The sequence below is a fragment of the Passer montanus genome, unplaced genomic scaffold (assembly GCF_014805655.1).
Source record: "Passer montanus isolate IOZ18808 unplaced genomic scaffold, ASM1480565v1 scaffold10, whole genome shotgun sequence".
NCBI classification, from domain to species: domain Eukaryota; kingdom Metazoa; phylum Chordata; class Aves; order Passeriformes; family Passeridae; genus Passer; species Passer montanus.
This window is the reverse complement of record NW_024356505.1, coordinates 4,684,838-4,699,676: the sequence shown is the minus strand read 5'-3', so window position 1 is coordinate 4,699,676 and position 14,839 is coordinate 4,684,838. Positions and strand designations below refer to the sequence as shown.

Here is a 14,839-nt window from a genome sequence, read left to right as displayed (position 1 = left end):
CTTCTTTGAGAATAAAGGTGAGACAAGTCTTTGGAAAAAAACTTACATGCTGACAAATCTGTGGTGATAGAGGCATGTGTACATCTGCATTCAGTGATTAAAACTCATTTAGTTCAAAACCCAGAAAATGGAGGAAAGATTTTTAGCCACATTAGGTTCTTTTTAATCTCATTGTACCAGTGGAGAATGCACTGACAGCCAACCAGTCACAGCACTGAAGTCCCAACCAGGAAAGGTCCTTACTTTCAGTCCTAATAAACAGAAGACAAAAAGTCACAGGGGGTTGTAGTGGCAGCACCAGGACCCTCAGTCAGTTTCTGCTCATGTCCCAGCTGCTGAATGCTGCTTCAGATTCTTGTGTCCTCAGCTGCCACTGAGTAATGCACAGGGGTCTTCTATCACTTCTGGTCTTACAGCAGCTTGAGCCCTGGATATTGGTCTGTGATTGAATGTATTAGGAATAAACTTAGTCTCCTCCTTTAGAAAGCAATTGACAAACCCAGTAGTTCTTGATTGCTTGGATAGGTGTGTGATATTTCATTGGCAGTATCCTCATGCCATAGGAAGAAGTGACAAATGGCTTCTAAACTGGAGCTACATGTACATATCCCCTTGTCTTAACTTTCAGTATCTCCTTTGCCAATGATTTTGTAGCAGGTGCACTGTTAACATAATTATTTTAACAATTGCTAAATAAATTCAGAAGAGTTGGTTGTTTTTCTAAAAATAGAAACCACATCTATGTGATTGTTTTTTTTGTTTCATAATGCTGTTTATGCTGTATGTTGATGCTCTAAGACGTTTTTGTGTCAGAAACAAGATAATTGGAGTAGGCAGAATAGATGCACTTAAACAACCCTCCTGCCAAACTTGAATTCCTCTGTGTAGAGCTTGAGGAGCACAGTGTAATCAACTTTTAGAAGGTAGAGCTGTGTCCCTGAGGCTTCAGTGTACCAAACTATGCCTAGATTTGTGCTAGTAAAGTCAATGTTCTTATGCAGATTTTTATGCCATTTGCTTATTAAGCTTTACACTGCAAAACAGTTTCTCTCTTTTGAGGGGTTTTCATACCTAGTTTCTGGTGCGTTTTGTTTTGTTTTATAGATTTATCAAAGACTTGTTTGTAAATTCTCTGTCTACCAGTATTTTATTTTATTGTCTTCAAAATTACAACTTTTATTCTGAAGAAATGTTCCTGGTTATTGCAGTCCTTTATGTAAAACATTTTACAGAAGATGAAAGATAAATGTTACACAGTAACTACCAAATTTCAGATATTGCTAAGTTTTGGTAGTGTGCTTTCCTGCCTTATGGTTTAGAGTAATCTCTGCAAAATAATGAAATGAGTAGGATAGTCTGAGATTCTAAATGCCTCCATAGTCAATGATGCAATTTTATTTGAAAAAGTAAGTTTACATACTTCATCACACTGCAGCCATAATTGCAGGGGTTGAGTTACTCCTCACTGTTCACTACAGAATATGGACACACCAGAACTTTTTTTTCCTGGAAAATTTGCACTTTGGTTTTGTCATCCTTACTGTTACTAGCACTGAGTAAGTGCTAGTAAATTCCTCAATCAGCAGTAATTCTTCCATGGTGAAGAATTCCTGCCTCCACACCAGCCTAGGGCTAGTCGCTTTTGGAAAACAAGACATTTACTGGAACTATTTTGGAGATGTGAGGGAAAGTAACTTCCTCTTTTAATAACTGTATAAATATTTTATATTCCATATATTGGGAATACTCTATATGCTTAAAAGACCTGAGATTTTGACCCTATTCTGTGTGCCCCATCTCACCCTCACCCTCCAGCTGGAACCCTGGAACCAGTTTCACTTTCACTTAGAGGATATTCTGTTTCATTTAGAGGAGTGAGAACTACTATTACTGCTACCACCAAACTTCGGTATTGGAGCTCTGAGTTAAATAGGTAATTTTGGAAGTCTATTAAATTGAACTGGGGCAGGGAGAAAGGAAGTGTCCCTGACACAGCACGGTGTAAGCGAGAGCTGCTGTCATGGTGGGATAGCTGGGCAAACGCCTCCTCAGGAGTTGCATAAATGCCCTGCTCTACCCCCACCATGTGGTAGAAGGACATTACTGTTACTTCTTCCACTCCGTGAAGCTCTGCTTGTGAGAAACACATCTATTTTGCCTTTAGAGTTCAGCTGAAGAGTCAGTCGCTGTGGGACAGAGGGAGGGCTGTTGTTTCTTTAAATCGTGTGTTATCCAAACTTCCCAGCTGTCCCCGAGTGGCTCGGCAGCTCCCGAAGGAGGCGGGAGCATAGGCAGAGGCCAGCGAGGCTGCCCTGCGCAGCTCAGGCTGGATGCACTTGTTTATATAAAAGCAGGCAGTGACAGACAGTAGCCATGGGGGAACTTGCATTTGTTCCAGTTCTGCCTCTTCCAGCGCCTGGTATGGTAACGCTTCATGTCAGGGATACTTACTGCAGGGTGGGAAGAAAATTAGATCAAGTCAGTCTTAAAGGAAGCAGTTGTTTAAAACCAGTGCAGTTTAACCAGGTGCCTGTGCTTGCTGGGCTTGCTTTACCTGAAGCTTTATAGAGAAGGTGATGCTTGCACTTGAATGTACTTGACAAGAACATTCCTCAAGCAGGTTTCTTTAGTGGACAAATCATGATTTACCCAAATAAAATGCTTCACAGCAGTGTGCTTACTATGCTTAAAAGGGTAGATTTTTGTAATTTCACTAGTAAGAAAAGGAGGTCTGCTTCTCTGGAAAAATTTGCCTGCATAGCCCAGCAGATTGTCATCTTTGAGCACTTAAATCTGCCTTGACTGACAGAGTAGTTGCTGTAAAGCCTTATACGTAATATTTATGCTCTTGCTGTTTCTCCTGTGTCTTCTGAGGACATAAACCTCTTGTGTACTTCTGTGCTCTGCCTGTCTTGCTTAGTCAGAAGCAGGAGGACTTGTATGGTAGCTTTATAGAGCTGGGTTGCTGGAATTTACTTAAAAATATGACAGTGTACTAGATTCCTGTGTGTTTGGGGCAAAATGTGTGCACACACATATGTAGGTAGGTGTGTACACTCATGCATACAGAAAATGCTGACAACTCTGTACATCCAGGATGGAAGATGAGATCAGGTCAGGATCAGATCAGGTCTATGACACCAAAACTAACAAATAGGCATTTCTTTTTGTCATCTCTGCCAAAGCTCCTCTCGCTGTTACAGTCCAAGTTCTGTTGAAATTCTAGTGACTAAACATATATTGCTAATAAATTCTGTCTTCCACAGTATTTCATCATTTAGCAATAGTCAGGAAAGCACCTCCTGACATTTTAAGGTATATGTTCTTTTCGGACTCTGTGACTCTTAGGAAAACACTTTTCCTAGTCAAGTTTCATGTGTGCATTCAGTATTCATATGAAACTGAAAACCAGCTTTAGTCTTTCCAACTCTTGTCCCCAAGAGGACATTTTGGTCACATCTCATATGTGCAGGACATAGAATGAGCAGAGCTGACCTGCCTTTGTCCTAATGGCAGAACTAAATGCTCCTTAAATTATCCTGAGATTGCATGTATATGTTATTTTCAGAACTTTAAAAAAAAAAAAAATCCTCTTAATTACTTTAATCTGACATCGTTTTGTTAATACTTTTAAGTATTTGTATGGGTTTTGTTAGTTGAACTGATTGGGTTGGCTTGAATTGCTGCATTTGGCTGTGTTCCTCAGCTTGTTTTATGTGTTTTTCTTAAAACAATTATTGTCTTTCTTCAACTTTGCTTTTCAGTTGCATTCTCTGTTTCTTGGTGCTTATTATAAAATTGGAAAGAAAAGGTCCAACAATCTGCTGTAGATAAGTGTGGGTTATTTGGGACAGACAGAAGGGCTTCTCTGCTGTTACTTGAGGTTTCTGGTTATGCTTCTTAGAAACATCCACAATTCTCAGTCTGAATGGTAGCAAATTTTGAACTGCAGAACACATGTAGTGAGTCTGGTGAGAGGGGTTCCCCCAGCACAAGCCTCTGCATCACATGGGGATGGGAATGTATCTTCAGGGTTCGTGGCTTCCGTGAACGTGCTCGTCATTCCCTGATGGTAGTTTCTTAAGATCCTCTTTTTTTCCCCCACAAATTCTGTCTTTAATGATTGTTGGCTTTGAAAACAAGAGAAACCCTGCTAATATTTCTGTAATAAAAAGATTGGCTGCTGAGCAATGACTTCTGATTTGAATTAACTGATGTTGGAGGATCCCTATGTGCCTTACATCAGCTTTCAGAACTGTGGTATTGTGGTTTTAAAAAAAATCCTGTATACTTTTAAAAATAATTTTTGAAACAGAATGTTTAAATAGGCCATTGATTTGCTATTTTGATTTTAAAAGCTTGTTGTAAGCAGTTGACCAAACCTAGATCCTTGTGATATCAGTGTATGTAGGACATGAAAACTTTGGAGACTCTTGTTCCTAAGTAGGTAGGTGGCGTTTACAGAGCGAGTAACTGGATGTTCTGAAAAAAAAAACCCAACCAACTCTCAAACATTTTTGATCTGTGTAGAGTGCCTTTGCTCCCTACTGCTCTGGCCTGTTTCTGTATCCAGCTGAGAGATACTTTGAGGCCAATTAATTTTTGCAGCAGGATTTTGAAAACCTGCTAATGAAAAAAGCACGCATGGTATGAAACAAATAACTACAATTGCAATAGTTGGGAGTTTAGGAGGACTTGAGTGGGCCAGGGCAGAGAGATTTTGAAGGAATCCAGGCTAGCATATACCTTCCTGGTTTCAGGAGATTTTTCCCCTCTTTCATCCTCTTGTTTTGGATGCTTGTCCATTTAGACCCCTCCATGTAAGGCATCCTAAGGGTTCCTAAGGGTTTGGAAGGACATGTGACAACTTTATGCTTCAAGGTATAAGCCAAGCTTACAGTTGATAAGGATTAGGAAGAAAGTTCATTTGAGAAGATATTTTTCCATAATGTAGACCTTCTGACACATTTTTTTAAAGTAGCTGTTACTGCCTTCTGAGAAAGATGGTGTACAGGACAAATTGGCCCTTTGATCCAGTATGTTATTTTCTCATCTCTAAATGTCCCTTAAAGCAAAGTCTTCAGATTTATTTCTAGGATATTGGTAAGATGCTTTCTTTATCCCAAGGCATTATGTTTAGACAAACAGTTTCTAGGTTTTTTTGGGAAACATTCTTCCTCTGCAGATCACAGCTGTGCTGTTTGCCTTCCTGGTGCTTTGTGTTTGCCTTTCTCTGCTGCTCACCTCAGTCACGAGATGAAGGACGTTTCTGCATTTCATTCTGGAGTGCCAGATATGCTGTGGTCTGCTGGGGGATCCTCTGTTTGCACTCTGTACTTAAGATAAAGCTGCTTCTCTGTGCTGAGAGTGCCCTGGAAAAGATTGGCCAGGAGGATGACTATCCTTTCCTTAAAATTCCTGAATTCCTGGGAATCTCTGCTCCCCAGTCCTGTATTGTATGCTAGTATGTATTGATCATCTCTCCTAGGACGGATGCCTGCAGCTAAAAAAGCTGAGATGGAGCAGATTTTGGGGGGCTGGTGATGAGCAGGAAAATGGAAAGTATATGATTTTTATGTTATAGCAAATTAATATTTGCAGAGACAAAGTATTTGATCTGATAACAGAGGTTCACTTGAAAGAAGCAAGGTTATTTTATGTCAATTTTCTCTTTGCCCTATATAAGATGCATTTAATTATTTCATGCTATCTCCTTCTATTCAAATTAATCTGCCTTATATATATTGTTGCTCAAATTACAATAATTCTTTAATCAGCTGTGTTATGCATACCATAGAAGGCTAAAATAGGAAAGCTACTCCTAGCGTACTGACGATGCATGTATTTTATTTGTTGTTGTAATTTAAAAGTAAAATCAGAAATATTGATTTCTACTTGACTGGAGAGATGATTTAGTTTGAATATCAGACTGATCTTAATCAGGTGAGAATTAATTGAGTTGGAGGTATTAGATATTCAGTGATGTTAACTGAACCATGAGCAATCTACAGAGAAGCTTTCATTTGTACTGTGTTGGAAATATCAAATAGCTTGTACTCTACAATGTAAAACAATCTCTTCATGTTCATGCTACTACTTCCTCTGGCTCATTAAATGCACCAGTAATCTGTTCTGTGCATACTGAGTCATCTTCAAAGTAACAAGCTAATGAATCATAATTTAATACAAAATTAATACAAAAGCATTATAACTACCCTTAAAAATGTTGCTGGTAATGTTTTGGATCATTTAATGGGTTTTTGTACACCTTTTGCAATTGTAGGTTTTAAAATTTTGCCCTTGTTTAGATTTTAAAGGGAGCTGTTTCCTCCTCCTACTATCATCCCCAAATCCCCATTGTTATTTGGGCATCTTTTCTCAGTGGTACAGCCCAAGGAATGACCCAAACACTGGACAAAACTTTATTTTTTCTTTTTGTTTTTCTTTTTTTTTTATTTTATGTAGAGGGAAAAAAGCGACCCCAGAATCAGTCTGGTCTGGATCATGATGGAAGCTGGTTTTTTTTTATTTTTTTATTTTAAGAGTGTGATAGCAGTATCATAAGTGTTGAGAAAATATAAATGGTGAGATAACACCTCTGTAGGACTTTCTCTTAAGTAGTAAAATTGTAAAGTCTTTAAATAAACGAGAGCCAGACCCGAGAGGATCAATTTATCTTGATAATGGGAAATATTTCATTTATTTTGTGTACAAGCACATCTGCAAAATAGATGCACAATTATAACTGATAAAACTACAGTTCCAACATTGTATGAAATGTACAACACTTCACAATATGAGACAATATGAAAGTGCCAAGTACTTTTATAATCTGAATCTGCAAAAAAGGAACTTTCAGAAATAGCCTTCATGCTACAAACAGTTCATACTGTTGAAAATAATGAGCATGATTCCTTCGTGTTATATCAACACAGTTTCCATGCAGCTACTCGTCTGTGGATAAGTCCCACTTTTTATTCTTCTCTTACTTTGCACATGGGAAGATTTTGATGTTTGCAGGAAGAAATAATTAACTATCTAATATTTTAAAATATTTTAAGTAAAGAGAAAAAATCCTTTAGAAATCTGCTACAAATATAATCTGATGCTTGTTGTTCCTCTTTATTAAATTGCGAAAAAGCTCCTCCAACCTTCAGTTTGTTTTTAAGCTTGTGGCAGGACATAACATGGTTTTTTTCATGAAGTCTTTCCTTTACATACACATAACTGAAACTTCAGCAGTCCCACACACCTACTCCACCATTTCATTTTGAATACAGCACAGTGAAGAAACCAGCTGAATTCTGTTTGAGTGTGGGATGGTATTGTAGGGTACCTAAGGAACACTTACATCATAAATATGATGCCTTGTTTTTGTTGTCCACTGTTTGTAGTCCTGCAGACGCTGAGATTAACAGTGTTAAATTTAACCTTGTCTGGTTTAATGGTGTGCAAAAAAATCATCATCTTTATTCTGCAGAGCTGTGCCTATGTCTTATGCCAGATGTTGGTTTGTCCCTTTGACTCAAAATCCTACAAGTTTTGTATTTTTGTCATAGGGAGCAAATATTTCTGGAACCTATGAATATGTTCTAAAGTTAAAATGGGCAGGACCCTGGCTTTTTATCTCCTTTTTTTTTTTTAATTAGGACTTGTATGTCCCAGGACATCTGTTGGTGGACACCCACCAACTTTGTTGTAACTTTCTGCTAATGTATCTGACCTTTTCAAATTAATACTTTAGTGTGTGTTGCATATGCCTGTCTGACTGCTTGAATAGACAGGGAAATAATTTGTCCAATCTTTACTCTGGGATAAGTGAACTGTTAGCCAGTTTCACTTCAGTTTCCATCTGCTTCTCATATTATCTTGTGGTAAAGTCATAAAACAGAGTTAGGGAAAAAGCAATTAGAAATATTAAAGAAAAACATTCTTCTTAGATGCTGGTTTTTCCAGCAAAGATTAGTGTGGACTGTAAAAATCATTGTAAACAAAGTGTTCTTTACTGTGCCAACCTAGCTAATTATCAAAGAAACCTTAATACAAAGAGTGCTCTGTAAAGAAGTTTTAATCAACCATCAAATATACTAAGTTGGGGACTCAAAACTAATTCTTCATGCCTCCAACATAATTTGTATGATTCTGTATCTGAAGGGAATTACAGAAAGACTTGGAATGGGATTTCTATTAAAAAAACGCATGTCTGTCCAGTTTTATAGATAAATTAAGACGGCTTTAAAAAGCTACTGTTTTGCTATTCTGTGACTTTATATATGTCAAGACCTAATTTCTCCTAGTTCTTTGTGTCGTGCTTTTTCAGGTGGGTAAGTTGGGATAGGAAGACCCAGTGAAATGCAGTTCTTGGATCCAGGGCAGTGCCACAGGCTCTGGAGGTGCCAGGGACCAAACTCAGCAGCTTCTCTGAGCTGCTCAGAGCCAGAGATGCTCCCTGCTGAAGAATCAGTCCTTGGAAGGACTCGCTCATCTCTGGCCTCCGCCAAAAACCCCTCCTGTCTCTCCCTGAAAACGTGGTCTTCCCATCATAGGCAGATCCCCTGCACATGCCAGCATGCCCTAGTGAGCAGGTGAGAACTGGCAAAACTGAATTGCTCTGTATTCAGACATGGCTGTTCAGCTTTTGTTCAGTTGACAGCAGATCTCTGTCTTGGCAAAGATGCATTCTGGCCTTACAGACTTGGTTGATTTAGAAAAGGTACTAAATTGCAGGCTTGCTTCAGCAGTTAAAATCTCTCTATGTGGCTGTAATGGCCAGAATGTAATGAGACTTCAAATTCTCTGAACTGCGACCAACACTTACTTTGGATTTGCCTTGCAACAGAAATACAAAGCTTTCTTCATGAGAGAAAAAGAAGAAATCCAGCCTTAAATAAGCGTTGAGCTGTTCAGTGAAGTCTGTCTGAGCTGTACACTTGAGAAGAGATCTTTGCTCCGTGTACATCTCCTTAGACAGAGCCTGTGGCACAGAGAGGAGCCTGTAGGGTAACCTATGTCAGATATGATGTCATGAACCATGACTGCTGCAGGTGAAAGGGGGGTCTGTAGCCAGTTTCCGTGGTAACTGGTAGGCACCTGCAGCTTGCTGACGCAGTATTGGATCTGTCCTTGTCTGGGCACAAGAGCATTCAGTGATGGACATATGTAGCTGTCCTAGAAAAGCCTTGGCAAAGGGTTGATTTGATGGAGGCCAAGCCTTTTCCCCTTTCTTACCAGGCATTTTCATTTCCATGGTGTTGAGCTCTGTTTCTCAGTTTATTTGGCTTGTATTTGGAAATATTGGAGATAAATTTTATTGTTGAAAATATGACTTTCTTTTGTTTGCAATTAATTTGCAGACTGGCCTGAATTTACTTCTTGTTTTGCTCCTACTTGAAGTTTTGTTTTGGTACCTTGCTGCTTGCAGAAAGAAAGAAAACGTATCAGCCCATGAACTTCTAAAGTCATGGAAAGCTGCTATCTCCTGAACTCATAAAGATAGTATCATACACAACATTATGAAAATATCAGTTCTGTTCTTTCTATAATGTGCAGTGTATCAGGAAGAAGGTTTGTTTGGATTCTTTAGTATTCTGATTACCTCTCATAGCTGCTAAAGTGTTAAATTACAATAGTTTTGTAATCCGATCCTGTGTATCTGCTCCTTTTGTGGTGTCTTGCTATGCATCCTGAAAATTTGGTCAACAAAATTACAATAGTTTTGTAATCCGATCCTGTGTATCTGCTCCTTTTGTGGCGTCTTGAAAATTTGGTCAACAATGCAGATATTGCCTGAGTGAGGAAAGACTAAGGCTTGTCAGACATGGAGATTAATTCTTGGTTTGAGATATCTGCAACTATTGAGCACTATTTCCGACATTATTCTCCAATGAGTAGTTTAAACACTGTTTGTGCTGCTGAGCCTTGACACATTTCATTTCATGGAAGAGCCATAGGATCATGGAATAAGCTGAGTTGGAAGGGACCCATCAGGATCATCAAGTCCAACTCCTGGCCCTATTGGGAACACCCCTATCACACCATGTGCCTGAGACCATTGTTGCAATGCTTCCTGAACTCAGGCAGGTTTGGTGCTGTGACTATTTCCCTGGGGAGCCTGTTCCAGTGCCCAGCCACCCTCTGGGTGGATATCTTTTCCTGGTAGCAAACCTAAACTAGCCCTCACCCAGCTTCATGCCATTTCCTTGAGGAGAGTGAAAAGATTGGTACTTGCCCCTCTGTGAGCAAGGCAAAGCACAATTAAAAAAAAAAAAATTCTCCACATCCTGGAGGGTTTCTGGTTTCTATAACTAAATCTGTCTTGCACTCCTTACATGACTGCCAAACAGAAGAGATGGATAATCCAAGTTTTGTGTGCTCATATAAGGAAGCCTAATATGCTTTAACCTTCTTTCTTCCTCTCTGTTGTTAAGCATCAGTAATGTTAAAGCTAAACAGCTGGAAGCAGTTTTATCACTTTGCAACAGTGCCTGGCCATGTACCACAGACAGGGCCTTCTGAAGCCAGGGAATGCTGGCAATTGCAGTTCAGGCTTTTTTTCTTCACTGGGACATCACGCCTTTAACCAATCAAGACTGGTGAGTTAACAAGTGAGAGGGACCTCCTGTTGTCTTCAGTGGTTTTTTTACTTCACAGCTTCCAGAAGAAATGATTACTACTACAAAAAAAAAACCCAACCCAAAACCTCAGCACAGCACTTAAAGAAGTGCCTGTAGAGAGTATAAATCATGTTAGACAGACCAAAAGCTTTCAAAAGCTTTGGATGTTTTTCCCACAAAAAACAAAGGTCATTTTTAGAAATGTACTAATAGGTATGATTTTTCTGAGATGCTGGTGTAGGAATAGTCAATACAAATAGTCCAGAAAAGAATGGAAGAAATGTCAGATTCACCCTTGAAAACCAAGAAATATTCTGATAACTTAATAACACATTTGCCTTGTTGTGAGCTTAAACAGCTTAGTAAACTTGAGCTGTCCTGGTGTTTCCTCAAAGCTGTGCTTATGCATTTGGGTGACTTTAAGTCTAAAACACATAGATCTTAGAAACTGGGTGTGGTTGTTAATAGATACCTTTGAGCACAGGTTACAGTATCTTCCCAGCTGGTAATTAACTGGTTAACTTAAACCCATTTTCTGCACACTTTCATCTGGTTTTCATGTAGGGTGTGGTGGAGTTGCCAGTGTGTAGTGCTGGGTGCTGTGCTGGAGACGGTTTTTAAATGTTCGTAATAAATAATATGTTTGAAGTAGGTAAGAAGTCAGTTCTTTGCAAAGTTTCACAGTATAAGGACACTGAAATCTGTCATTGCCACTTTCAGCAAACACTTCCTTGTCTTGTAAATTATTTTAGTGAAAGCCTAATTAATAATAGCTGTGGACAAGCAAATTAATCTCACCTAGGGATTGCCTGCAGCTGTTGGATCACTTCCTCAAAATCTTGCCAGTAGTGTCCAGGATCCTAGAAGGTAGGTTTTGTTCCACTTAGGTCCACAATTGCTTAATGCCCATTTCAGCATCTGCTATGAGCAAAGGACAGGAGTGCTGCCTTTATAGGCACAAATCTCTTCTTTCTTGTTTAAGTCTTGACTGAGGTACCTATACACTGAGCATAGGTAATGTGATTGAGCTGTTGTGTGATGTAGTACCATTAAGTTTTGATGTTACTAGATCAGCTGCACATTTTGCTAAGTATGTGCAAGAAAATAATTTTTGTATGCCCTGTATTTGCTGGATATTAAATCATTACCAGGAAGACATTAGAGGAGGATAAATGGATGGAATTCTGGAAGGGGATGTGGTAGGGGTGAACTTTGTTCTTGATCTGGCTCCTGGTTGATTGTGGACACACAGCTTTCTTTTTCTCTCTGTCTTTCTCTTTTCCATCTGCTAAATGTCGCTGATTTCCTCTTAGAACAGTTTGAAATCTCCTGATAGAAACAACAGCCAATTCTTATCTAGGGTTATTATTCAGTGAAACATCTGTACAGGGTGCTGGTATCAGTGAGGCATAATTTTAGTTACTCCTAGATAAACCCCATGTTTAGCCATGACTTTGCTGTTCCATTTTAGTATATCACTGACTTGTTTTAAGTCTTAAGATCCTTAAAACAGACCAGGTACTCTCACTTCATTGAGCAACTTCATTGTTCTTAAATGCCAGAGATGTAGGTGGTAGCCCTGAGTAGAGCATGTGAAAAGCAGGCACAAGAATCATGGATTTGCTGCAAGAATAACTTCAGAAATGGTATGAGCAAGAGCAGTGTGTGTGTGAATGTGCTACATGATAAGGGGAGAATCCCAGTTAAAGTGTTGTTGCTAAACAAGTGACAAAGACCTTGCAAACAGTATGAGAATCTGGGCCAACTATGGTTATATTAATAATAAATCAGATCTGGTCTGCTACTTCCTACACATAGGGTTTTTTCACCTATTGTTATTTTTCTAACTTCAATTTAGTTTGTGTGGTTTTTTTTTTCCCCAGCATTTACTAAATGCTGTCAAGAAACTGGTGTTCTGATGGTGGTGAAGTGTCGGCAGGAGAACACAGCCCTGAAGGACTGTCTGGTTGGCTAGTAAGTGCCTCGTGAGTTTTTGCTGGGTTTTTGTGCTTGGCCTGTAGTAATCTAGACATGTTAACTATTCTGAAAATGGCTGTGCAGGGTTACGGACTTGGATGTATTTTCTGAAAATGGTATCTTTGCTTTATTAAAACCTTGCTGGTCAGGGCCCTAACTGACAAGATTTTATTTACCATATGAATATATGGCTGCAGAGACTCTCTTCTTGATTCACCTGGGGACAGATTTCAGCCCAGAGAACCTGCAGCCCATTATTTCCTCTGGTACATCACAGATGTGGGGATAGGAGTGCACAGTGAAGCTTCTTCGTAATGTTAGTGAGTCAGGATAAGTTGTTTTTCATTTTGCTTCTATTTTTTAAGATTTAGTCTGTCTTGAAAGTGTCCTGCTGTTATGAACACCCCTAGCAGGAGCACTGGGAAATTGTTATATATGAGAGGTCAACTCAATGCCATGGTGGATTGAAACATCTTTTTTGGAAGTCCTAATCTACCCCCACTGCCATTAGGCTGAAGTGTTCGATTCTTGAATTTCCCAGGGTGAGGCCTGCCAAGTTTTTGAGTTTGACTGGGGGAAAAGGAGGCTGATTTTTGATGTGTCCTGCTTTCTTAAACCAGCAATTTACATTAAAAATAAATGCCTTTGAACTAGTGACAGTTACTCTCAAGTATTTAGGAAGTGATGAAAAAACCATGTGCAGCCAGGCAAGAATTCAGGCCTAACTGCAGTCAGAACTTGGTGGAGTTACTCAGTTTTATTTATCTTTCCCTTCACCTTTTGAAAAAAAAATTAAACAAAATGCTTCTCACAAAAAAAAAAGTTTATAGTGTTGAATAGTTATACTTCAAAAAATTATGAGAGAAAGAAATTTAATGTAATGATCAAGGACCATTAAAAATACTGTTAAAGACATACACTTGAACCTATTCCCAGTAGTTACTTGGATGCATTAAAGAAAATAAGTAATCTCCAGCAGCTTCCCATACTGAGGAGGGTCACTGCAAATGAATTCTTCAGTTTAACTTAAATACCAAATGTGTTTCCCTTTTTCTGCCTTTCCTTCACTAGAAGTCACTAGAGAGGCTTGAAAAGGAAAGTTATTTAAGGCAGACAAGTTTTCTTTGGGTCTGGAAGGAAGATCAGTTATGAGTGGTACTTGTGCAATATCTGTTCAATATTCCAAGATGAAAACAATATGTATTTTTCTGTCTTGTAGCTATTCTGATCCATCATTCTATGAAGAATGCAAAGCAGAATATTTGAAGCAAAGAGAAGAATACAGAGCAACTGGAATTAAGAAAAAAAGACAGAAGTTTACTCCAAATGTGTGATTAAAACTTAAAATGAACTTTTTTTATATGCAATTTGGATTTCACTTGATTTAAACAGACTTAAATTGTCTGTACCACTCTGTGTGGAGTTTAACTGAAATACACAAAATGAGATGAATGGAGAATAAAATAATGTCTGAAATTAAGAGTCAACTTTAAAACTTTTCGTAATTAAAGATCTAGAGCATGCTGTCAGTTTGCAGGAGAGGTTGCAAAGGTGTGTTCCTCTGTCTGGACCTGAGATTTTGTTACCAGTGTACAATTTGGAGTTTACAATTCCAGCATGTCCATTTGGAATTCAAAGCCTATATCTAGCTACATGAGCCAGGCTACATAAAAACTTAGGGGTGAATAATTTAAGTTGTACTAACTGATCACAGATTGGGTACACACTGAAGCTGGTCTGTTAGTTGCCACCTGAAGCTGACTGTGTATGGAGATGCCCTTACTAGAAGAGAAGGGTGGCAAATGCAGAAGAGCTACCAGACCAATGTGAATTACCCTTTTCATCAAAATGTTGTCAGATGAGAGCTTGGCACTACTTGTGTCTGCACTGTAACTCATTTTTAAGTCTACACTGTGACTCACTTTCAAGCCTACACTGTCAGAAGGGATGGATGCCTTGCATGGTCAGTCTGACCATTTCAACTCTAGGGGAGAAAGTAATCTCATCCAGACCTTCCCTAAGAACAGGGAGTAAGCTGCCATGCTTCAGGAGTGAGTGAGTGACCACACTTGCAAAATTGTTCCAGGCAGAGGTGAGTAAACAACTAAACCAGGCACAGAAGATGCAGATCACCTTGCAGGAACTAAGCAGGTCCCTAATTTAAAAAGAGCACACAAACAATCTTTTGTGTACTGATACTTGAAGCTGCTTAATTGTGGTTAATTAAATTATTAAGAAATTAATTGTAA

The 14,839-nt window shown here is 38.9% G+C and overlaps 1 protein-coding gene across 2 annotated transcripts in view; it reads left to right on the top strand.

The window, feature by feature from the left end:
• Window positions 1–14,839, top strand: part of CMC1 (C-X9-C motif containing 1) — a 43,700-nt gene extending 28,861 nt beyond the window's left edge. For both annotated transcript variants that reach the window (XM_039705791.1, XM_039705801.1), the window contains exons 3-4: window positions 12,497–12,587; window positions 13,810–14,839. In XM_039705791.1, coding sequence (XP_039561725.1) covers window positions 12,497–12,587; window positions 13,810–13,924 — 206 coding nt within the window. In that variant the 3' untranslated portion in view covers window positions 13,925–14,839. The remainder of the gene's footprint in view (window positions 1–12,496; window positions 12,588–13,809) is intronic.